At 43.3% G+C, this 24,224-nt stretch overlaps 1 protein-coding gene across 1 annotated transcript in view; it reads right to left on the bottom strand.

Annotated features, from left to right (window-relative positions):
• The window catches only part of SYNE1 (spectrin repeat containing nuclear envelope protein 1), a 2,361,447-nt gene that overhangs the window by 411,459 nt on the left and 1,925,764 nt on the right, over positions 1–24,224 (bottom strand). The window contains exons 118-119 of the mRNA XM_078648775.1: positions 15,931–16,113; positions 14,043–14,189 (exon numbers count right to left, since the gene is read on the bottom strand). Of these exons, the coding sequence (XP_078504901.1) occupies positions 14,043–14,189; positions 15,931–16,113 (330 nt within the window). The remainder of the gene's footprint in view (positions 1–14,042; positions 14,190–15,930; positions 16,114–24,224) is intronic.

The raw sequence follows: 24,224 nt of genomic DNA on the forward strand, positions 1-24,224 counted from the left end.
AGGTGGTGTAAATGAAACAAACATTTGTTTTGTTTTACGAAAATCTTTTGTTCTTTAGATATAATACAATAAAGCTTTTTTGACATCAAGTGTATGAAGAGCTTGTTCTGCTACCGAATCAGGTTGAGGAAAGAACACAGGTAACTCAACTAATTGGTTAATGTGGAAAGCTGAAACCACTTTGGGAAGGAATCTGGGATTTGTGTGAAGAACTACCCTATCTGTGTGGAGCTGAAAGAAGGGTTCATTTATAGTTAATGCCTGCAGATCAAAAACTCTCCTTAATGAAGTGATTCCAATAAGGAATGCAACCTTCCAAGAGAGAAATTGTAAAGGACATTTGAGTAGCGGTTCAAAAAGTGGACCTATAAGTCTTGTAAGTACAACATTAAGATTCCACACTGGTGCCAGTGGAATTCTCGGTGGAATAACTCTTTTTAAGCACTCAATAAATGCTTTGATAACAGGAACTTTGAACAAAGACAAATTATGCTGTTTTGCAAAGCTACTCATGCAAGGTGCAACCTAATAGATGGAACATTTTGAGCATCTACTCCTCCTTAATTTAGCAAGTGTTTGAGCATCAAAGTGTAGTGTAGTTCCTATATTCCCAATAGGCTCTGCGCATTGGAATAATATATTCAGCAGTGTAGACGTAGGACTGAGATCGACTAGGTTTCTACTGACTATATTAGACTTAAGGTTTGCCTGCTAGCTCAGAGGTCACTAGAAACTTTCTCGAATAAACGAGGAGGAGTTTAACCTCCCTGGATAGACAAGAAGGGATTAGCTTCTGACAACCATAAAACATGACAACTTTGCTCCCTCAGAATAAGAGTGTATCTCTAGAGTCGTGTGAAAACAGTAGACAGCTATTTCACTCAGTCAATTGTGCATACTTAGTTTCACCAGAGTGCAGAGAAAAGAGAGACGGGCGTTTTCAATAAAAGGTGTTATTTATTGAGCAGTCTTCTTTCTCATACAAGAGAAATGAATTGCCACAATTGCAATACTTAGCATAAAGTAAAGTGCGTACAGTAAAAGGAGTATTATGAAATAATACTGTAAAAGCATTGATATGGTATCTTAGCCATATGTTTCTTTAAAATAGATAAAATATATACATACAAATATACATTGACTAACGTACTCAACTGGTGCTTCTAAATACGCCTACCCCGGTGTACCTGACCTAAGCCTAATACATGGGAACTGGGAATCTCAGGACTCGATATCCCAGTAACCCGCGAGGGTATCTGGAAACACCGGAGCTGGATTTCTCGGCAGGAGAAAAGACAGCGTCTCTCTCAGTGCGTCAAAGAGGAGGGGCGGCGTCCGTGGGCTCTCGCATCAGCTGGGCTCTCGGGCAAGTAGATAGCCGCTCTGCTCCAAAACCACCACTGTGTGTTTGCTTAAGGCAACGTTGGTATATTTATACCTGAAAGGTGCCGGGTTTTGACGTAAGGTTGGACATAAGACGTTAATGAAGATGTCACTAAGAACTGGCCGTTCTTAGAGTGCTCAAAGGGGTTCTAGGATGAAATCAAAACAAAAGCAATGGGGAATTCCCAGGATGCTGGAGGTTTGTTTTGTTTACAGAACTCGTTGTACTTTCTAGGAGCCTGGGGAAGTAGCCTTGCTTAATTTGGGCAGCATGGGCTATGACTAAATATGGATATGATTCGTATGCCTTTATAAGGATATTATTTATTATAACCACATAAGGGCATAAATCAGGACTATCGAATTTAGGGTCCTAGATAGAACTACAACAAAAGAAGACTAGCATTTGAATACTTGAAGAAAGCACATTTTTGTATTCTTTTCATATATTCTTGTCATGACCAAAATTGTGTTAATTAATGCATCAGTCTTCAAGCAAACTTAATAAGTGCAGAAATTTCTTTGAAGAGGAACGGCAGTCCTGGGTCAATCCCTCATTGTAAACATTGCGGTAATCTGAGATGTTTGCTTGAAGACTGAAGCATTATTTAATACGCTAAAGGAAACTACCATGATTCACTGACTTATTAAGAAGCCTTGAGAAAGCCCTGGTCCTACTGACCACTTGGGCGATACACATGTCGGCTGTTGCAGTATTTACAATAGTGCCCAAATAACATTCTGGAATAACAAGGATGTAACCAACAATTTTGGTCATGACAAGAATATATAAAATGAATTAAAAAAAAATATTTCTTAAAAAACAACAAGAATTCAAATGCGAGTCTTCTTTGATGCTCAAAACACTCGCTACATTAAGGAGGAGTAGATGGTTAAAATGTTCCCTGTATTGTTACATAAACGAGGCTGGAAAAGTCCAGTGCCTTGAGCCATTTTCTCCCACCCATTAAATCCATGCTTGGGCAATATCATCCAGGATCAGGATCCCTGGACCTTCCGTGAAAAACTGATAACAACCTAATAGATGTATACGCTAGACTACATTGCTTTAGGTGTAAAAGGTAACAGACAATGCTCTGAACAGAAGTATCTAGAGGTATAATTTTGTTGTTATTACAGTAAACAACAAATTGTTCCCATTTTACTGCATAGACTGAAAGGCTTTTAACACTAGAAACACTGCTAGAAGCTCTAGATAGTTGATGTGGAGACATTTGTGTCTCCCAGAGACTTTGGATTGTGTATTAGATATGTAAGCTAGACTACATTGCTTTAAGTGTAAAAGGTAACAGACAATGTTCTGAACAGAAGTATCTAGAGGTATAATTTTGTTGTTATTACAGTAAACAACACATTGTTTCCATTTTGCTGCATAGACTGAAAGGCTTTTAACACTAGAAACACTGCTAGAAGCTCTAGATAGTTGATGTGGAGACATTTGTGTTTGTCGTCCCAGAGACCTTGGATTGTGTAATGATGGAGATGTGCACCCCAGCCGGTGAGAGATGTGTCTGCTGTTGCACGACTTGTGGAACAGAGTCGATGAAAGGCCACCCGTTTGATACATTTTGTGGGTTGCACCACTGCAGACAGCGATGGGTCCAGCTGTCTACCAACAATAGATTTGTTAATTGACCCTGTGACTGATTCCACTGACGTGCTAAGCATTCTTGTAATGGACGCATTTGTAGTCCTGAATGAGGTACTATTTAAGTGCACAAAGCCATCATTCCTAGTAGGCGCATGAAGTTCCTGGCTGGCAAGGTTTGGTTGGTTTGAAACTGCATCAGAGTTTGGATATTGGAAACTGTGGCTGCATTCGCAGAAGCTAGAGCCATGTGAGTTTTGAGAGTGGATCCTAGACAGCATTGTATCTGCAGACTGTAGGTGAGACTTTTGAATGTTGACCGGGAAACCCAGTTGGTGAAGTAGGTGTGGTGTGGTCTGAGTGTTTTGAAGACACTTTTGGTGTGTATTGGCTTTGATGAGCCAGTTGTCTAGATAGGGGAAGACATGAATATGTTGTCTTCTGAGATGAGCTGCTACCACTGCTAGGCATTTTCTAAATACCCTGGGAGCAGTAGTTACCCCGAATGGAAGTACTTTGAACTGATAGTGCCTGCCTGCTATCACAAATCTGAGATATTTACGATGAGCTGGGTGAAAGGGAATGTTAAAATATGCGTCTTTTAAGTCCAGTGAGGATCAAAAATTGCCTTGCTGTAAGTGAGGAAGAACCTGTTGAAGAGTTACCATAAGGAAATGTACTGACAGTATGTAGTGGGTTAATTATCTGAGATCCAAAATTTGTCTTAAGGAATCATCCTTTTTGGGAATCAGAAATTACGAGAGTAAACCCCTGAACTTTGGTGCTGAAATGGAACTGGTTCTATGGCTCCCTTTTGTAAGAGAGATTGCACCTCATGTTTGAGTAACTGCAAATGGTCTGATGATAATTTGAGAACGCGAGGTGGAATATTTGGTGGATTGGAGGTGAGCTCCAGGCAAAAACCATGTTGGATAAGGTCTAGCACCCATTTGTCGGTTGTTATTGATTGCCAAATGGGGAGAAACTGTTGAAGTTTTCCCCTGACAGGTGTTAAGTGATTGAGGGGAAGCATTTGGATCTGAGGATGTTATGTTGGACCCTGCTCTGTAAAATGAGCAGCGAAAGGAGTCTCTACTGGATGGAGACTGGCGCACTCCCATAGATTTTGCCACTTAAGTATCCTTTTTCATTTGTTCTAAGGATTGGTCGACTGCAGGACCAAAGAGGTGTTTCTTGTTGGGGGGGGGTTGAAAATGGACTGTTGAACCGCAGGCTTAAACCCTGATCCTAAGTCATTCATGCCTTCTAAGGAGAATGCTGGTACTTATCTCCGTAGTTGCAGTGTCAGCTGCGTCTAAAGCATATCTTATTGAGGAGTTAGAGACGAGCTTCCCCTTTTCAACTAACTGCTTGCCTTATTTTTGTGTTCATCTGGGAGATATTGGAGCAGTTGCTCCATCTCAACACAGAGTGCCCTGTCGTTCCTAGCTAGTAGGCCCTGCGTGATTGTGATGCGCCAGTGGTTAGCAGCATGAACAGCTGCTTGTTTTCCACAGGCATCTATAAGTTTGGATTCTTTATCTGGGGGAGGTGCATCCCTAGAGGTCTGCGAGTTAGCTCTTTTGTGAGCATTGGACACTACTATGGAGTCAAGAGGTAATTGGCTCTTGGTAAACACAGGATCTGATGGTATATATATTTTTTACCTACATTTGGAGTTAAAATACGCGCTCTGACAGGGTCTTTAAAGATATCATCTGCATGTCTTAGCATACCTTTAAGCATAGGGAGTGTTTGACTTGACCTATGTGTGGACTCAAGTGATTCAAACCGAAAGTCCTCTTCTAATGTTTCTTTATGTAATGGTACCCTATGATATTCTGCTGCCCTGGCAATGAGCTGTTGATGAGCTTTTTTTTCATCTGGTGGTAATGGTTTAGCAAGATAAAGGTCTGGCTCATTGTCTACTGGAGGGTCAATGGTGTAATAATTCCATGGGTCTACAGGCAAATGAGTATCATCATCACCTTGATCCACATCTGTATCTGTATGTGGAGATCCCTGAGGTGTTATGAGTAATTGATCTTCAATTATTAATTGTGGAGGAGATGGTGGAGGTGGAGACAGTTGTGGGGCAGGATAAATAGGGCTAGTAACTATGTTCTTCCTCTTCTTTAAGGGAATCTTATCAGAAGTGTCCTCTGCAGAAAGCTTGTGTTTTGCTGGATTTTTAGCCAAAGTATGTCCAGTATCAGGATTAATATACATTTTATTTTTGTTTGTGATCCAATTTGGCCTTAAGAACGTCTAAAATGGGTTCTGGAGACTTTGAGAACATTGTCTTTGGATTTCAGCATTGAAATCGACTTCTCTTTACTAACCCTGGGCGTAGTAGGCGTAGTGGGGCTACGCGAAGCTACGCGAAGTGGGCAAGAAACTACGTCCACCTACGCACTTCGCGTAGCCCCACTACGCGCCACCCGCCTCCCTCCCGCTCTCCCTAAATACTACCCGCCTCCCTCCCGCCCTCCCTAAATACTTAAATAACCTTTTTAAAAAGAATAAAAACCACTTACCTTGTCCGCTGCGTCTCCGGGGCTCCCTCTCGTAATCGCGCCGCCATCTTGGATACTAATGCGCATGCGCGGCCGCCCACACATGCGCAATTCTCGTGAGAAATGCGCATGCGCGGGCGGCCGTGCATGCGCATTAGTGTCCGAGACGGCAGCGCGATTACGAGAGGGAGCCCCGGGGACGCAGCCGACAAGGTAAGTGGTTTTTATTCTTTTTAAAAAGGTTATTTAAGTATTTAGGGAGGCGGGTGGCGGGCAACTTCGCTACGCCCACGGAGTGGGCGTAGTGTTGCCTGCTACGCCTACTTTGCAAATGGCGAAGTAGGCAACACTACGCCCACTCCGTGGGCGTAGCGAAGTACTACGCCCAGGGTTACTCTTTACAATGTTTAGGCTCCTTTAGTGTTTGTGTTTCGAAGCGTCGGGTTTTGGCTCTGAACCAGATTTGTCCTTGGAGCCTGATGATTTCGGATCCGAATGCATCTTCGGCTGACTCAGTCCCAAGCCGGAAGGTTTGATGGTTTGTTTCGGTGCAAGGCCAAGAGGTGGGTCGTCGGAAACATTGTCCCTGTGCCGACCTTGTTCCATAGCCTTATTAGTCTTGGAAGAGCATTTGGGGGTCTTGGGTACTCAAGGCACCCTCTCCTGGAGGCACATCTTTGGACTCCAGATCGATCTAGCGCTTGGAATCGGACTGTGGAATGGAGAGGGCCTCTTCTTCTGCGGTGGGCGCTACGATCTCTTCTTGGTCGAATTCTACCCCAAAGATATCTGGAGTGTGTTGGATGTTTTGGCGCTGCATCTCTCGACTATCGTGTAGAGTCTTCTTGGACCGAAACGACTTACAAATGTCGCAGTCCTCCTCCACGTGCTTCAAAAAGAGGCACAAGTTACAGTCTTGATGTAGGTCAGTGCGAGGGTACTTGGCGTGACACTGAGGACAGAATAGGAATGGAGTCCTTTCGATTGGCAGAAGGCTGGACCGAATCAGCTAGGCCCAACAGCCGCCCACAAGGTTTTCGATTGAAAATGGAGTCTGCTGAGTGATTCGATATGTTGAGAATAGGGAAACCCATATGTAAACAATACCATCGCGGGTAGAGGGGATTGCGCACCAAGGGGAACCCGAAGAATGGTTTACCAACTGGAACGCAGCAATATTCTTCCGAACCCGATGGCAGAAAAAAACAATCTAACAATGGAGTTGATGCCCATGCGCACAATCACCGAAAGGAGGAGTCACCTTACCTCGTGACTGGAAAGACTTCTTTGAAGAAAAACAACTTACATGCATCCGGACCCAACACTAGATGGCAGACGTATGCAAAGCATGTGAATCTACAGCACACATGCCTCAAACATAGGTTTTTTTAATACCACTGCATTTTGTGCAAGAAAAGCACCTAAATACAGAAGTAAAAGTCAGACATTCCATGGACAATGCATGTTTTGTTGACTTAATAACAATAGCACCATGCCCTGAATCTGCACAATACTGTTTTTAAAAAAAATTACATCTACTTGGGGTTCTTGATTGCAAGCTTCGCACAGAACTGCCAAGCAGGGAACAAGAAAAATAGTGGCGTGTGCCAAAGGTGTAGTTTCCCATCGTAATTCCCATAGGATAATTTGCTCATTTATACACATAAAATGGCAAATGGAATTACACCAAACTTGCATGAATGTTGAACTTTAATCAAGGAAAAATGCCTTTACTTGGTTTAGTGCAAATTATTTCAATGGCTTTTAAACAAATTAGCTCGGAATAAGCAAGAAGAGGTTAAACTTTAGAACAATCTGTACTGTTAATTTGGGGAGGTTTGTAAAATCCGCTACCCAAGAGCCTTTCCTTAGCCATTTCAAGCTCTCAGATTAGGAGTCGGATCCACGAAATGGAAAGAATCTTATTTTTCTGGCTACAAAAAATAAGCTACTCCATTACAGGATGTGGAGACCATAACCTGGACACCAAGCGAAATGCTTATGTCCCCACAATATTTAGACCAATAAGTAACAACACTAAAAACCAAAATATATTTAAACAAAAACACATAATTAAACCCCACAATGATAAAAAACGGTATCAAATGTATATTCACATTTGTTGAAGTGGTAAGGGTAATGAGATAATATAATCTCATGAGGAAGGGCAAGTCATGAGCACTGCATTTGGTGTGCGAGTTATGATTTGTATGACTATTATGCAAGTTATGGATTGTAGTCCTAACCATAACGTGCGATTTTCCATAGTTTTTTTTCATTTTTAATTCATAAACAAACAAATTATTATCTTCAGTAACCCTCTTTCTGGTAGAGACTTTATCTAATTACAGATATTCATCACCCTTTGAATATTCCCCAGGCATACAACTGGATCCGGAAACCTTTATAGCAGTAACTCTGTGTGACAGTAGGTGGCACGTGGGGCTCTCATTGACGCCATTCTGGAAATGACGTATGGGCCCCATGTAGGTACCACCTGGCATGCTGACTTCGGCTGCTTTTAAGGCTATCAGTACCCCCAGGTGTAGAACCGAACAACAAATTGCCATCTACCAGTGTGCAGATTCCTAGACTTCTAATCTTTTTTATGGACGAAGACCAATTCACAGAATGGATTGATGAGGAATCTGCGGTAAGACAGTCTCTACCAGAAATAGAGTTACCAAAGTTAAGTGACTTGTTCTTCAGAGAGAGACTTCTAACCTCAGATTCCTCATCTTTTGAATAGATACCAAGGCAGAAACTATTTGGAGGTGTGAGGATGCTGGAATTCTTGTTGCAGTTCCCCCCACACTTTTTGCCTGGTATTTGATGCAAATTTGACTGAAGAGTCATGGATTCCTGCTAACCAGGTTCCCAGTACCAGTGTTTTTACCTTAAAACCGTACAATTGTTTTCCCAATTGACGAAACCTTTAGCACCCTAGTAAATGGTACCCATGGTACCTAGAGGCCTGAGGTACTACACACAGTCCCTAAGGGAAGCAGCATGAATTGTGCCACCCTAACTCACCAAGCACATGCAAGATTGCCATTGCAGGTTACGTGTCTTGGTGCCGACAAAAGTGAAAACACGACATGTCACACATCTCTATGTGCCATGCCTCCTAACACTGCATGTAATATTTGTAAGTCAACCCTAAAGCAGGCCTGACAGCCCTAAGGCAGGGTGCTGAAAATTACATGTGGGGACATATGTGCATTAGCATGTATGCTGCTGTGCTTGTCAGTCATACCTGCCAGTGCAAGTGGACACGGAAGCCATTTTAAAACATGCGCCAGGCATCAGTGAAAACGAGTTTTCTAGCTACGTGATTGCTTCACTGAATAGAGGGATGTTTTGTATCAAACAACTAGTTTGGATAAACCCACACTGATTGCGGAGATGGATTTACCAATAAATGCAACCAGAGGGCGCCTCAGATGTGCCCTCTGAAAACCTACCAGCTACTGGTGTGCTTGCTGACTGGTTTCTGCCAACTTGCCACCTGAGACATTGTTCTGACCTCTAAGGGTGAGAACCTCTACTCTCAGGAGACCCTGAACAAAAGACTGTCCAGGAAGAGGGTGCAAAACCCCCTCCCACAGGTTGGCCTGTTGATTAGCCCTCCTTGGGTGGCAAGTCTCAACGGGTTGCTGCCTTTGAAATGCAAATCTATCTCCTCCTCACAGGAGAGGAAGCAGACCCCTTTGTCTAGGGCCCACTTGGCACCGGGACAGGTGGGAAAATTAGCTAGTCAGGTAGAGGTGTCACATCCAGGCTAATACCACCCCTAAGATGGACACTGTGAGGTGGACACAACTTTTCATAAGTAGCCATCTTTGTGATGGCATACTTAGGAATTCTTGAACAGGGTTATGTCCACTTCCCACAGGAAGTGGACATATAGAGGGTGTAGTTACCCACTCAAGGGTCAATAGCCCATTGGTTACTACCCTTCTCTCCCCTAATGCCCTTAAGTTCAGTATTTTGGGGAGTCCCTGGCAACAGAGAAGGAGATCCTGAGGAACAAGAAGAGAGAGGGCACCAAAGAGCCGCAAAAGCAGAAAAGAAGCAGCTGACCTGGTACCAACACCGATGGCCTGTCTGCATTACTCATTGAACTACGCCAAAGTCGACTCATTCTGTATCTGTGGACTCCAGAACCTTGGGAGGACAGCCTGACTTCGATAAAGAGCAAGAACTTCCATGACCAGCAGACCTGTTTCCCCTGTATCCTGCAGGAACTCCAAAATCAAAGACTCTGAAGCCTCCGTAACCCAAAACCTAAAGCCACCGTAGCACCCTTCGCCTCCAGCCCAAGTTGTAGTACGCCACCAGTAACAACAAGGTCCCCCGGTCATCCAGAGCTCAAGTCCATTGTGGTTAACCCCTTGTGGAATCCCCAACGTCACCGCACGCAGGCCCCCTAGACCACGAATGCTCACAGACAGGAAACTCAATGCCTAATTACACCTTTACATCCATCTTGCCTGGGCTGTGAAGAAGTAACCCCAGGTGTCCCTATGTCACTGAGCATCGTAAATCGTGAATCCCCATGTTGGTTCACCCCGATTGGCCTTCCAGCCAAAGCCTGTAGCCTCTTTCTGCAGTGACCGGTCTCTATGGAAACCTATTGGGCTCCAGATGCTCTTTTGCACCCTGCACCCGGAGGCCCTTGAGCCGCTGAAGGTTTACTGTTAGTGCTGCCTTGGACCTTGCCCACCACTCACCTTAACTCCTGAAGATTGGTCTTGTAAGTCGCTGTACTATTCCTGTTTGCAGCACTTGTTCTTCCTTCCTTAAAATTACATTGTATAACTCAGAAAGTGCACTTAGGGTTCACTTTTTTAAGTGAAAAGGAGCACAAGTTACTACTTGTGTAACGATATATCTGTAAGAGACATTAGTTAGTGATAGATTCCTTACCTTAGAATATCCCCATTGTGAGTATAAAAGGGGTAGACCCTTAAAACTCAGGACCTGGGTCCGTGGGTCAGTACAAAAGAGGGGGTTGGTCTGAGTTTTCAAATATAATATACAATTCAAAATCGAAACACGGTCACCATTAAATTTGAAACAAATCAGAAGAATAGATCAACTTATTGATTTCATTCATTTTGGCATTTTATTCATTTATAGCCAAAGTTATGAGTTAGCGATTTAAAGTAAATACATGTAATTGTAACATCATTACATTCGATATTCGGAATAGGTGCTCTCTGTGAAAAGGGAAGGGTAAGTGAATGAGTGAAGGGGACAGGGTAAAGGTGTTGTGACATAATTTTTACATCCAGATTAAAATGAAAAACCTCTACAGTCAAATTAATGGGCAAAGGTTCCCAATTTTACATCACACATGACTGTGTCTCAGTCGGCGTCCTGCATCTCGGATGCAGGACGCCGACTGAGACACAGCGCTATTGTGCGTTCCAGTTTGTAAGTAAAATAAACCTGCACCGCGATCACATTCTGATGCAGCACGCCGACGGAGCAACAGCGCGACGTGGCGTTCACTCTTGAAAGAAAAACATATCTCTTGAGGAAAGACCTACCTGTGCCCATTGGCTGTGTGACTACCAGCACGCAAATATTCATCGGAGCTTGAGGAAGCCCCCCCTGCGGACGGTACATACGATGACCGTTTGATGATGCTCTCCATTTTCTTCCTGATGAAGACCCCAACATGAGGTCGTGAATTGCCCTTTAGCGTATCAGGGGTCGAAACGTAGAACTACGCCTCCTTTTTGACACACCATAGGAGCCAAACAAGAGATGTATTCTCGTTATCTATGTGTGATGTAAAATTGGGAACCTTTGCCCATTAATTTGACTGTAGAGGTTTTTCATTTTAATCTGGATGTAAAAATTATGTCACAACACCTTTACCCTGTCCCCTTCACTCATTCACTTACCCTTCCCTTTTCACAGAGAGCACCTATTCCGAATATCGAATGTAATGATGTTACAATTACATGTATTTACTTTAAATCGCTAACTCATAACTTTGGCTATAAATGAATAAAATGCCAAAATGAATGAAATCAATAAGTTGATCTATTCTTCTGATTTGTTTCAAATTTAATGGTGACCGTGTTTCGATTTTGAATTGTATATTATATTTGAAAACTCAGACCAACCCCCTCTTTTGTACTTAGAATATCCCCAGGCGTCAGACTGGATCCGGAAACTTTTTGCGTAGCAGTACCCTTGCGCGTCGGTAGGCGTCGTCTGCGGCTCCGCGTCCGTCGTCTGCGTCGTGGGTGCCGTGATGACGTCGTTGGAGTACTTAGACGCCGCCTCCGCGTGCTGACGTCAGTTCTTCTTTTTTCCGCGCCAGCAGCGCAGATCCGGAAAAAGTGGTACCTTAGTCTTTTTTGACTAAACTTTTTTGATCTCTTTTGATCATTCTTTTTCGAGTCTTCGACTCCGAACGGTGCCGGTAGGCATGGCAGGTTTTAAGCACTGTGAGGATTGCGACCGACTGATGTCGGTCACGGACCCTGACCGTCGGTGTCTCCACTGTCTCGGCGTCGACCACGACGATAAGACCTGTTCCGACTGCCGGGCCCTGACTTCGAAAGCTAGGCGGAGCGGTCCCGCAAGCGACTCGAACTCCGGCAGTCGGCCCCGCACCGAGAGAGGTCCTGGTCCGGACTGAGGTCGAGGGACCAGTCGCGGGAGCGGAGCCACCATAGCTCCGGGAGTCGACATCACTCCTCTGGGTCGAAGTCGTCAGGTAAGCACAAGAAGTCAAAGAGACGTCATCGCTCTTACGACTCCCCCCGACGCTCGCACGACGCGGCCGGGGGTTCAGGTGACACCGCCCACGCGGCTCCATCGGAGTCGCAGGCGCCGCGTCCGGCCCCATACCCTCCGAAGGTCTTGCTCTTCTCTGTGTTAAGCCTAAGGCTGTTCCTAAACCACACTACCCAATAATAGAGCAGTTTCGGATTGCATAGCAAGCCCCTGTCCACTCATAGGGAAACCCTTGGTCTCTTTACACTGTATATCAGATTCCTGGTATATCACATAAAGAATCCGCTTCCTACAAGCTGCGCCTGTAAATGGACTCAAACCAGAAAGTCCTGTAGAACCGAGCTCAATGAAGATGATTATCCAGAGAGTTGTGCTTCGTGAATGTATGGAGCAAAACCTGCGTAGCTGCCTGGCAGAAGCCCAGGACAGAAACTCCAAGTGCAAATGCAGTGGTAGCAGCTTTGGCATTGCTGGAATGAGCTTGCAGACCTTTTGGAGGCAGATTTTACACCAAAGTGTAGCTGATCTTGCTGCAGAGCACAATCCAACAGAAAATAGTCCTCTTATGTGCTGCCTTGCATTATTTTACTCCAGTGAACAGTACAAAGAGCTGTTTGTCCACCCAGTGTTCTTTGGTACGATAAATGTAAATACTCTGTACTCCCTTGGGGTCCAAGTGATGGAGTCTCTTCTCCTCCCTCGAGGGGTGAGACAAAGGATAGAATGGCAGCAAAGTGATGGTTTGGACAGCATTAAATAACATTGCAACTTTAGGCAAGCAACTCTTTGATCTGCCTCTGTATTGTAGCTGGCCCAGGAAATTCGGGATGAGCCCAGGCTGGTTGCGGATTAGGCTTCAATGTCAATTGACTTTGGGAGCAAAATCGAAAGTCATGATGACACCTTTGCATCTTCCAAGGAGTATCTGAGTGATGGTAGGAGGCTGAGCCCTGCTTGGAGTTTTTGTGTTTTTTCTTAACTTGCCCGAAGACTTACAGCGCAATGAAGACCAATCTTGTGAAAGACTACTGTGACTTCTGGACCGGGACCAACCATTCGACTTGGCCCTGTCTTCTTGTCACAGGGTCCCCAGGAGCATAGAGATTCGCTTGCAGTATTGTATGGTCTATGGGTACATCGTGGCGAAGTCAATGCAGACCTTAGAGTTTTGGCTTGACTCAAGGCACCACAGGAAAACTGGTGAGGATTTGTCAAAGACATTTGTTTGTGACTGTATTTGGGGTTTGAATCAGGTCATCTTGAGAGGTGATATTTCCCTTGCACAATGTAAATTGTTTGGTTGAAAAGCTGACTCAAAGACACGAGAGCTAGCTGTGGATCCATGTTTGGTGACGCAGAAGGAAAGGAACTGACAATAGGACTTGGGACTGTCACCTATACGGTCCCTGTATGTAATTTCTGAATCAAACTGGCATCAGTGCAGAGCCGCACAGTGCCATCTACCAGTACACAGAGGTATTACTAAGGAAAGTTTCAGATCCTGTATGAAATCTGGGGAATATTCAAAAGGGGTTGGAATCTGCGGTTACAAGTCACTAATCAAAATAACTGAACTCTGTGGTTTTTTTTAGGGGAATTTTTGAGGTTGGTGGTATAACCAACGCTAACCAGAACTTAGATCATCGGTTTACTGATTTATTGATTGATTGATTAATTTACTTATGTATGATATTTCAGCCACATATCAAACATCAAAGAAAGTAAAGAATTCAAAATCAGGACAATGATCCTGCCCTGTCAGCCTCATTCCTTACTTTAAGTTCATCCATTCTGTCTCGGATGGGTTGCAATTCCGATGAATGGCTAGGGTCTTGTTCTTTCAGAACTACTTCGGCATCCATAATCCAGCACTCTAGGCCGTTGAGGCTTTTTGCAAATGTCTCATAATCCAGAACTCCAGCCTGAGGCAAAAAGAAAATAGAAATCTGTTTAAACACACGAGAATCAATCCTTCCCCCGCAGCATTTGAGTATCATCTAGTACTGTTCAAACCTTGAATGGATCTTGCTTGTTTTCTATTTTCTTCATGCAACCACTGTGTATCTTCAAAATATGACAGTTTTTACAAGGTCCAGAGGAATGCTAACTATTGAACGGTAGCGCCTGCAACTTACATATTGTACCTCATCTTTCCAATTGGTTTTTTTACTAAATGTTTCATAATATAACTCTAGACACCCCTCCTTAAAGTGGGGGAGGGTGTCCTAATCTTTACTAGATACCAAAACAGCAATTTTAGAATGTGCGGCACACACAGCGGACACTCGCATAATTTTGGATTTTAATGGCATCATGCAACAACTATCCCAGTTCCACTCCACATTTACATTTCCCTCATAACACCAAATGCACCTGACGTGGCCATCCATCAGCAGACTTTACAAGCATATTCGATTTATGCATCGCAAAACAACTGTTCTGAATCTTAATAAAGCCTGTTTGCTATGATTTGTTGCCATCCAGAACTGGTTCTACATTTACCAGAGGTCTTGGAGACATTCAGCACAAGCAGAAAGGCAAGATATGTTCATGGGTTTCCTGTACAACCACAACTAACACCAGTTCTCAGATAAAATTATGCAAAACTCCCCACAGTCTATACATTTTCTTCCCCTAATACCTTTTAATTTGCATTTAATGTAATATGAAGCCTGCCCCTCACCGCCTAGTCTCTGCACTAGATTACCCATAGTTTTAGTTGCATCCAGCACCACCAACCAAACCCCAATTTCTCGAACCAAATACAAGAAGTTTTTGTTTTTAATTTTACCATGTCAAACTTATTTTTCACGCCCCCAGAATTAGTTGTATATATTTAAGTTTACTGTTAAGCATTACTGCAGGACATCCACGAATACATTTCCCACACACCCCATTAAACCATCCTGTCCTCGTAATGTTCAAAGCTACATGCTAAAACAAGTACACTTGATTCACTTTTCAGAATGCAGGAACCAATGTCTGCCTCTGTGCTTCTTGAAAAGCCCTGAGGTTCAACAAGCCTTTACATGATCCCAGTCAGAGATGGATGGTTGCAGTCTCCTGTCCTGCACCCAACACAGACAGGTGCAGTAGGACCTTCATCCCACAGGCTAGCTTCCGTCTCTGCTCCTGTCCCAGGTAGGCACCCCAAGATCATCCGCCAACAAACTGAACAGTCTTATTCACTATTAGGTTGCTATTGTTTTCGTGAAACAGCATGGGATACTTCTGCCACTGCACTATTCTTCATTATACTTCACAAATGAATGCACTTACCTTTGGTAGAGGAGTGTGATTTCAAAAACAATATATGAATTATATCTAATGTTACTGTTCATTGTATTTTTACCTCAGAAGTTTTGTATTTGATTTTTTAACCTTTAATGGCTATGTAGTAAGTTTTGTGATTGGAGATATGCACTACATATAAGAAAATTGGGGTACATTCTTATTTTTCTATCTGTACACCAGGGTCAGAGTACCTGAGTTCCTTATTTAAAACTCAGCCGCCTACAGGTATGTGCAACACACACAAGAAATGTACACTCATACAATATTAGGACCACTATATGTACAGGGACACTTACAATTACTAATTTCTCCAACCAACTGTTGTTCGTGCAAACAGTAGCTATTACACAGTAGCAGGATTTATGGTACCTGTAGAGAAGTCTGTTGCCTGCTAAGAGCTTGCTCCATGACCGCTAAACGCTGGCTCATTGATAAGTGATCAGACTGGATAGCGGCACCTGCGGATGAGTCCACCTGCTGCTTCAGTTGCTCTCCAAGCTCATGAAGAACAAAAAGGGAATCCTTCACTGAAGCCAGACCTTTACGCAGATCCTGCAGCAAAACAATGACATGAACAGGACTTTCTAAATACGATTATTTTTGAAAGTATGACATTGTGATTTAATAATCATTTAAAGCTGTAACAATGAAGGAGAGTACTTTGAAAGGGTTTTGATGGACATTTTAATGGTTTAAAGTCACAACAACTCCATCTGTTAGCAGCACTGCTTATCTGACATACAGAGAAAAATAATGTTCCCCTAGGAATCATTCAGACATTATTTGGAGCATCAGCAAGGGACTAAATGTATGTCACCCCTGTTCTCTGAGAACAATTAATGTGATGCAAACACAAAAAATATGTATACATTTTTATGATGTTCACAAATCATGAATACATAACAATTAAAACAGTTTGAAACAATAGAAGGTGTTCCTGGTGACAACGCAGTGCAATTGAAAATGAGTGACGCAAGAAATCATCTACATGGTGTGTAGACAATATGTTCAGTAGTATTAATCATTAGGACATATGTTAACTGGAAACCAGACAAATAGGCTTTCAAGATTTCATAGAGCCCAACATTGTATGGAATGGTTAGGACCAAAAAGTGGAGGTTTTGTCCTGTCTGAGTGATTTAAACTAGGTCTTCCCCAGTACCGAACAAACAGGAAACATAAAAACTTTCAGTAACCACAACCCACATGGCAAAACCAAGATTTAGCCAATAAAGATATGTGCTTATCTGACCTGACTATTGTATGGTATCCAATGAACATATGTCCTAATGGTTGGAACCTCTGTACCTCATGTCTGTGCTCATGAGGTTGAGGGCAGTAGGTGGTGGGGGGACAATGCCCCTTCATGTGGCACACTGGAGCCACACATCTCTGCATGCACTCCTTTGCTGTTTTAACATAGCCTTCAGATTAAAAGAAAAAGGCAAAGTAATAGCAGGCAGTTAACCCATAGGCTGCAAAGAGAAATCACAACAGAATAAAACTGGCACTATGCCGTTAAGATCTCCAAGACCTCCATGCTCCAATCATGCCTCACAGGTGACAGGTCAGGTCTTTTTTACAGTGTATCATCACATGTAGTAATAACAAGGAGTCACAGTGCTACTATAACAAAGGTATTCATCCGGGGAGGAGAATGGGTTGATTAAGACTTTGATAGTATACCCCTGGAAGAGAACTCAGATTACAGGTAAATAACTTATCCTTCTCCTCCAGGGCACACTCAGCAATAGTCATAAGCACTGAATAGAATAGCAAGCCCATCACCAGAATCCCGCGGATGAACACCATTAAAGTTAAAAACACCCTAAGGACAATTTACCCAAACAGGTTCCTTAAAGAGGCTGGCCCAAACTGAGCATCCACCTGAGTGTCAGAGTATAAACAATAGTGGCAAGCAAAAGTGTGTACTGATCGGCATGTGGCAGCTTTACATATCTCTGCAATGGGTACATTTCTGAGGTGAGCCGTAGTGGAGGCCTTTCCCCTGGTGGAATGAGCCTTTGGTCTACCAGAGAGTTGTTTGTTAGCTAACTGGTAAGGCAGGTAATACACAAGCCTATCCATATAGAGATGGTCTGTTTAAAAGATGGAAAACCAGTGTGCATGGGACCATAATTTAAGAAACAAACGGTCTAATTTCCTTAAGCTTTTGTTTTTGCCAAGGCAGACTTTCAGAACCATTTTGAGGTTGAGAATGTAACACTCTCTCAGGAGGGGTGGAAGGGTTCGGGAAGAAGGTAGGAAGTGTAATAGCCTGATTAATATGAAAATAAGAAACAACCTCAGGCAGGAAACTAGGGTGAGTTCTAAGGACCACCCTGTTAGAGTGGAAACTGAGATAAAGTTATTTACAAAACAGAGCTTGTATATCGGTCACTCCGCAAGCAGAGGTAATTGCCACTAAGAGAGCGGTCTTCCACGTCAAATGCTGCAGGGACGATTTATGTATGGGTTTCAAGGGGGGCCTATTAATTTAGAAAGGGCCACATTAAGCTCCCAAAGAGGGGAGGGAGACTTAATTGAAGGATAGACCTTCTTTAACCCTTTAAAGAAGGCACCTGAAAAAAGGGAACCTGCATGGATGATTTTCTGTATGCTGTAATGGCCGCCAAATGAACCTTTATAGATTGAAGGCCTGATTTACCTAAATACAATAGGTCGGGAAGGATAGCCTGTTCCTGCCCTAGAATGGGATCATGGTCATTGGTGGTGCACCATATGAGGCACTGCTTCTATTTAAAGTGTATGACTTCCTCGTAGATGGCCTCCTCTTTCAGAATGTTCATACAGTCCGAAGCGGGACCTAGATGTCCATATTGGAGGACCTCAGGAGCCATACCTCAATCTCAGAAATGGAAGGTTGTGATGGAACACCCTCCCTCTGAGTTAGGATAGTAGGTCCAGATGGCACGGCAACCTCCTGTGTGGGGTCTCAGATAGGTGAAGAAGATCCTGATACCACCACTGGTGAGGCCACTCTGGTGCGAACAGGATCATCCTGGTCTTCGCTCTGTAGAACTAGTTGAGTACCAGAGGAATGAGTGGAATTGGAGGAAAAGCGTAGAGCAATGTCTCTCACTAGTCGATCAAAAGCGCATTCCCTCTGGAGCCTGGTTAGTGAAACCTGGGTGCGAAGACACAGCATTTTGCGCTTGTTGCATCAGCAAACAGATCGATGTATAGAACTCCCAATCGTTGAAAGATATCCAGTGCAACCTCGTCGCTTAGCACCCAGTCATGAGCTTTAATTAAGTTGCGACTGTGGGAGTCTGCATGAACATTGAGAGTGCCTGGGAGATGGATCGCAAATATGATCAACTTTCTCACCAGCAGCCATTTCCATATGGTTTGGGCCTCTTGCGAAAAGGATCTTGACCTTGTACCCCCATTTGTTCAGGAATTACATGGTTATGGTGTTGTCTATCTAAATTAGTAGGGATGGAAGGGAAGAATGACTTGAGCACTAGATGTACTGCTCTTAGTTCCAACATATTGATGTGATACCCTTTGATTGTTTCTGACCACAATCTCTGAACTTGGAGAGGGACCATGTGGGCTCCCCAGCCCTGAAGAGACGCGTCTGTGATGAACGTCTGGTTGAGGAGGCCCTGATGGAAGTGACTCCTTTCAACAAGTAAGATCTCTTGGCCCAGACATTGCTGATACCAAACATAGATTCAGGCAATGCATGATGGACATAAACAATTAGATGCTAACTAATAACCTCCAACTAAACGTAAATAAAACTGAAATTGTTCTTTTCAGCGACACCCAATCGATGTGGACAAACGACTGGTGGCCCACTACCTTAGGTGCCTGCTCCTCTCCAAAGGTAACAACTCGTAGCCTTGGAGTAATGATTGACAATAAACTCTCCCTGCGGGAGCATGTCAACCATTTTGCGCGCACTTGCTATGGGCTAATGTGTGCCCACCGCACATTTTTTAAATGGGTCCCATTGATATCCCGTATGCCACTGATCCAGGGTTTAATCATTAGTCGATTAGACTATGACAATGCCCTACTGGTATCCATCAACAAAGAACACCTTTCTAAGCTCCAGGTTCTCCAGAACACAGCAGTTAGACTGGTGTTAAACCTTCCCTCCGGTTCTCCCTCTGCTCATAGCCTAAAAGTCATCCACTGGCTACCTATTAAGAAGCGGATCGATTTTAAAATCTGTTGTCTTGTCCATAAAACTATCAACGGACAGGGCCCTCATTATCTGGTAAACACATTGAAAATATATCAACCAGCTAGAACTCTTTGTTCCACTAATAAACATCTTTTAATAATTCCCAAGGTTCGAACAGTCAGAAACGGTGGCAGATCATTTTCAAAACTGGCTCCTGCTCTTTGGAACTCCCTGCCACTTCATCTTCGGACTGAGACTGAACACCAGAAGTTCCATAAGTCCCTCAAGACGTGGCTATTTTAACTCACCTCTTTCACTCTAGTCCTCCTTTGTTTGCTCTGATTCTCGGCAAAGCGCTATGAGATCTCTGGGTGAAATATGCGCTCAACAAGAATCACTACAAAGACATAGACATAAAAAAAGGGTGGCGGATCTGATCTTAGAAACAGTGATTCCTGATCTGGTGCTTTGTATTTTTTACTGATGCGCTGTGGTGCAGACCCTACTGCAGCTGTTGTCAGAAATGTTTGTAGAGCTGGGTCAAGCAGGCCAGGGATCAGAGGTGGCAAAGACCTTGCAGAAGACCTATGATGCAGTGTCTCGAATATAACAGATGCCGATGTTGTCGGTTTAGGCATCTCAATGCTCAACTAATGGTACCTCTGCTCAGGACCTTATTGAAGGTGACAATATTGTCCACTGGTGACATTCTGACTGGAGGAGTCACCAACAGAGTCAGTGAACAGTCCTGACCAGAAGATCTCAATTATGTTGTAGACCATGAGGGCGATCTACGTCTGTGTCTTCGAGACCTGGACGAACGAGAGAGGTGAGAAAGAGACAGTCGGAGGTGTTCTGGATCATGATCTTCTTGTGGAAGGAGACCTTGTTCTCCATACAGATCTACTTGTAGATCTATTAACAGCCATCGTTGGTGGAGGAATACCAGCGGAGACTCTGGAAGAAGAGTAGGTTTGTGAACTATCTAACCCTGGACCTCTCTGAGGAACTCTCCACTCTTTAGAGCTCTGCAGCCAACGCAGCAAAAAATTAACCTGTGGTGTTTGTTTTTCTGGAATCGGAGAGCCCTCCAGCGTGATCTGTACAATTCTGATGCCTGGGGAGGAAGATTTCTCTTCCAATGCTGACCGTCTAGATTTCCACATCTATCTGTATCCTCCCTGTACTTCTGTCAACAGCGAGGGGAGCCTCGAGGTCGTAATGGCTGTTGACTGAGCTGGGTTTCTCGAAGGTGAAACCGCCACCCTCTGTCTCTTCACCAATGGTAAGAGAGTGCGGAGAGGTAAGTCTAGACGTTGGGCCTCTCAACGCTAAACATCCTCTTGACATTGGGAATATCGACTGTGATGCTCTTGATGGCAATCGTTTATACCCTGACCACGGGGGGTTGTCGATGTTAACAACCTGCGTCTGTACGACGGTAAGGCACTCAACATCGACCGTCTATGATCTTACAGCAGTGGAGATCTCGGAGCTGACCATAGCTGCCTCTGGGTTGTTTCTGAATGGCAATGCATAGAAGTTCTTTACATTGACCAAGCCTACTTTTCGATGTTGATTTATGCTTTGTCAGTCGAGATGACTATCCTACACATTCCGAACCTGGCGTCAAAACAGACAGTTTCGACGTCGACTTGGTCTTCGTCATCGGAGGTGGCACTGATCGTCTTGACGGCAATTTGTCCCTCATCATCATCGCATGCTGCAGATGCCTTTCTGATGTTGATTTTACGCCGACAGGGAGCAAATAAGTATTTTCCTCGACGGCAAGCTCTTTTCCGTTGACGGTGAGGCAGAGCAATGCTTTCTTTTCTCTGTTCTGCCCCTGGGCTCGGATCCTTTATCAGTGGAGGACTCTTTAAAAGGTTGATTGCTTTCAAGGCCGCTAGTGGATCCCACCTTTCCTCTCTCCTGCAAGGCATGCAGCTTGATCCTCACTCTGTCACGTAGAGTCCTCTTGGAAAGTACTGGAAGTGGTGACAGTTATCTGGATTGTGGGAGGAAGGTAAAAACACAATACAGACTGAGTGTGGATCAGATTTAGCCACCTTCCCTCCACAAAAAGACATTTATTGAATAATGCTGGCATATCTGACAAAATATTTTCTCAAAATAGTCAGAAAACAAGCTAAAACGATAGTCAGCAGTCAAAAATGTCGAATGAATTCAAGAAGAAATTTCTAGAAAACCATTTTTGACAGAAAAGACAAAAACTGACAAGCTCGATGCTCCAGGTCCTCACAGAAAGAGTCGTAAAAAAATACCTGACCTCACTGTCACCTATGGGGCATGATGGGAGCATTGAGGTCTTGGAGGTGTTAAAGTCACTTTGCCAGTTTTATTCTGTTGTGATTTATCTATGCAGCCTATGGGCTAGCTGCCTGCAATTACTTTGCTTGTTTCTTTAAAAAACAAGGCTATGTTAAAACAGCAATGGAGTGCATGTTCTGTTTTGCAGAAATGCTAAATAGATATGTTAAATAAAAAAATCCAATGCAATTTTGGCATTTTAGCCTATTTGATGGGTTAGGCTGCATGTCCATGTATATGTATATATATATATATATATATTACCTACTGGCGGTCGCCAGTAGTTAGTTATAGTTAGGACCTAGTTTCCATAGGAAATCCGCAACATTCTATTGAGAATAACTTTGGCGCCGGTGGACGAATCTTTGCGAATTTCTCAAAGAAGATGGCCTGCTCCGCTCCGCTTCTTCCCTGAAAGTTTGGGGGGATTCGTCAAGTGGGGGCTGAGATAAAAGGGGGTCCCAAAACGTGTTTTCCCCATGTTATTTTCCATAGGACGTTTAGACACGGCTACAGCTCGAACGGCTGAATGGATTTATAAGAAATTTGGTAGAAAGGTAGAGTCCGGCTCGCAGATTACGCTTTTCTTTGAATGGTGTAAATCTGTTCAGTAGTTGCTGAGAAAATTAACTTTGAAAAAATATATATTGGGCTACATTGGGCTATATATATGTTAGAGCCCAAATGTAGCCCAATGTAGCCCAATGTAGCCCAAAGATGGCCACCAGAGACAAAAAAAAACAAATGTAGCCCAAATATCAGCCAGATGTAGCCCAACTATAGCCCAATGACAGAATGTCCCAGAGTGTTCTAAAGAACAACTAGAGCGCTAACAGTCTTACTTATGACAAAAGTAAGGCACACCTGAAGTCATCTTGATTGGAATAAAGTGTTAACACTTAAAACATTTAATTTGCAAAGGAACAAAATGAGGGGGTTCATTTTGCCATAGAAATTATGATTAGTGCTGAAGAAAGAAAAATTAGGGCACATTTTGAGTGACTTCTCAAATCCTCTTATATTTCATTAAAAAAATTCTGATATGCAGTCTCCCAAGATGGCCACCAGAGACAAAAGAGCCCAAATGTAGCCCAAATATCAGCCAGATGTAGCCCAACTATAGCCCAATGACAGTAGTTAGGACCTAGTTTCCATAGGAAATCCACAACTTTTCATTGAGAATAACTTTGGCACCGGTGGACGAATCTTTGCGAATTTCTCAAAGAAGATGGCCTGCTCCGCTCCGCTCCTTCCCTGAAAGTTTGGGGGGGATTCGTCAAGTGGGGGCTGAGATAAAAGGGGGGTCACAAAACATGTTTTCCCCATGTTATTTTCCATAGGATGTTTAGACACGACTACAGCTCGAACGGCTGAATGGATTTATAAGAAATTTGGTAGAAAGGTAGAGTCCGGCTCGCAGATTACACTTTTCTTTGAATGGTGTAAATCTGTTCAGTAGTTGCTGAGAAAATTAACTTTGAAAAAATATATATTGGGCTATATATATGTTAGAGCCCAAATAGAGCCCAAATGTAGCCCAATGTAGCCCAATGTAGCCCAAAGATGGCCACCAGAGACAAAACAAATGTAGCCCAAATATCAGCCAGATGTAGCCCAACTATAGCCCAATGACAGAATGTCCCAGAGTGTTCTAAAGAACAACTAGAGCGCTAACAGTCTTACTTATGACAAAAGTATGGCACACCTGAAGTCATCTTGATTGGAATAAAGTGTTAACACTTAAAACATTTAATTTGCAAAGGAACAAAATGAGGGGGTTCATTTTGCCATAGAAATTATGATTAGTGCTGAAGAAAGAAAAATTAGGGCACATTTTGAGTGACTTCTCAAATCCTCTTATATTTCATTAAAAAAATTCTGATATGCAGTCTCCCAAGATGGCCACCAGAGACAAAAGAGCCCAAATGTAGCCCAAATATCAGCCAGATGTAGCCCAACTATAGCCCAATGACAGAATGTCCCAGAGTGTTCTAAAGAACAACTAGAACGCTAACAGTCTTACTTATGACAAAAGTATGGCACACCTGAAGGCATCTTGATTGGAATAAAGTGGTAACACTTAATACATTTAATTTGAAAAGGAACAAAATGAGGGGTTTCATTTTGCCATATAAATTTTATATATATATATATATATATATATTCACTGAAA

The sequence above is a fragment of the Lissotriton helveticus genome, chromosome 6, assembly GCF_964261635.1.
Source record: "Lissotriton helveticus chromosome 6, aLisHel1.1, whole genome shotgun sequence".
In the NCBI taxonomy this organism is placed as follows: domain Eukaryota; kingdom Metazoa; phylum Chordata; class Amphibia; order Caudata; family Salamandridae; genus Lissotriton; species Lissotriton helveticus.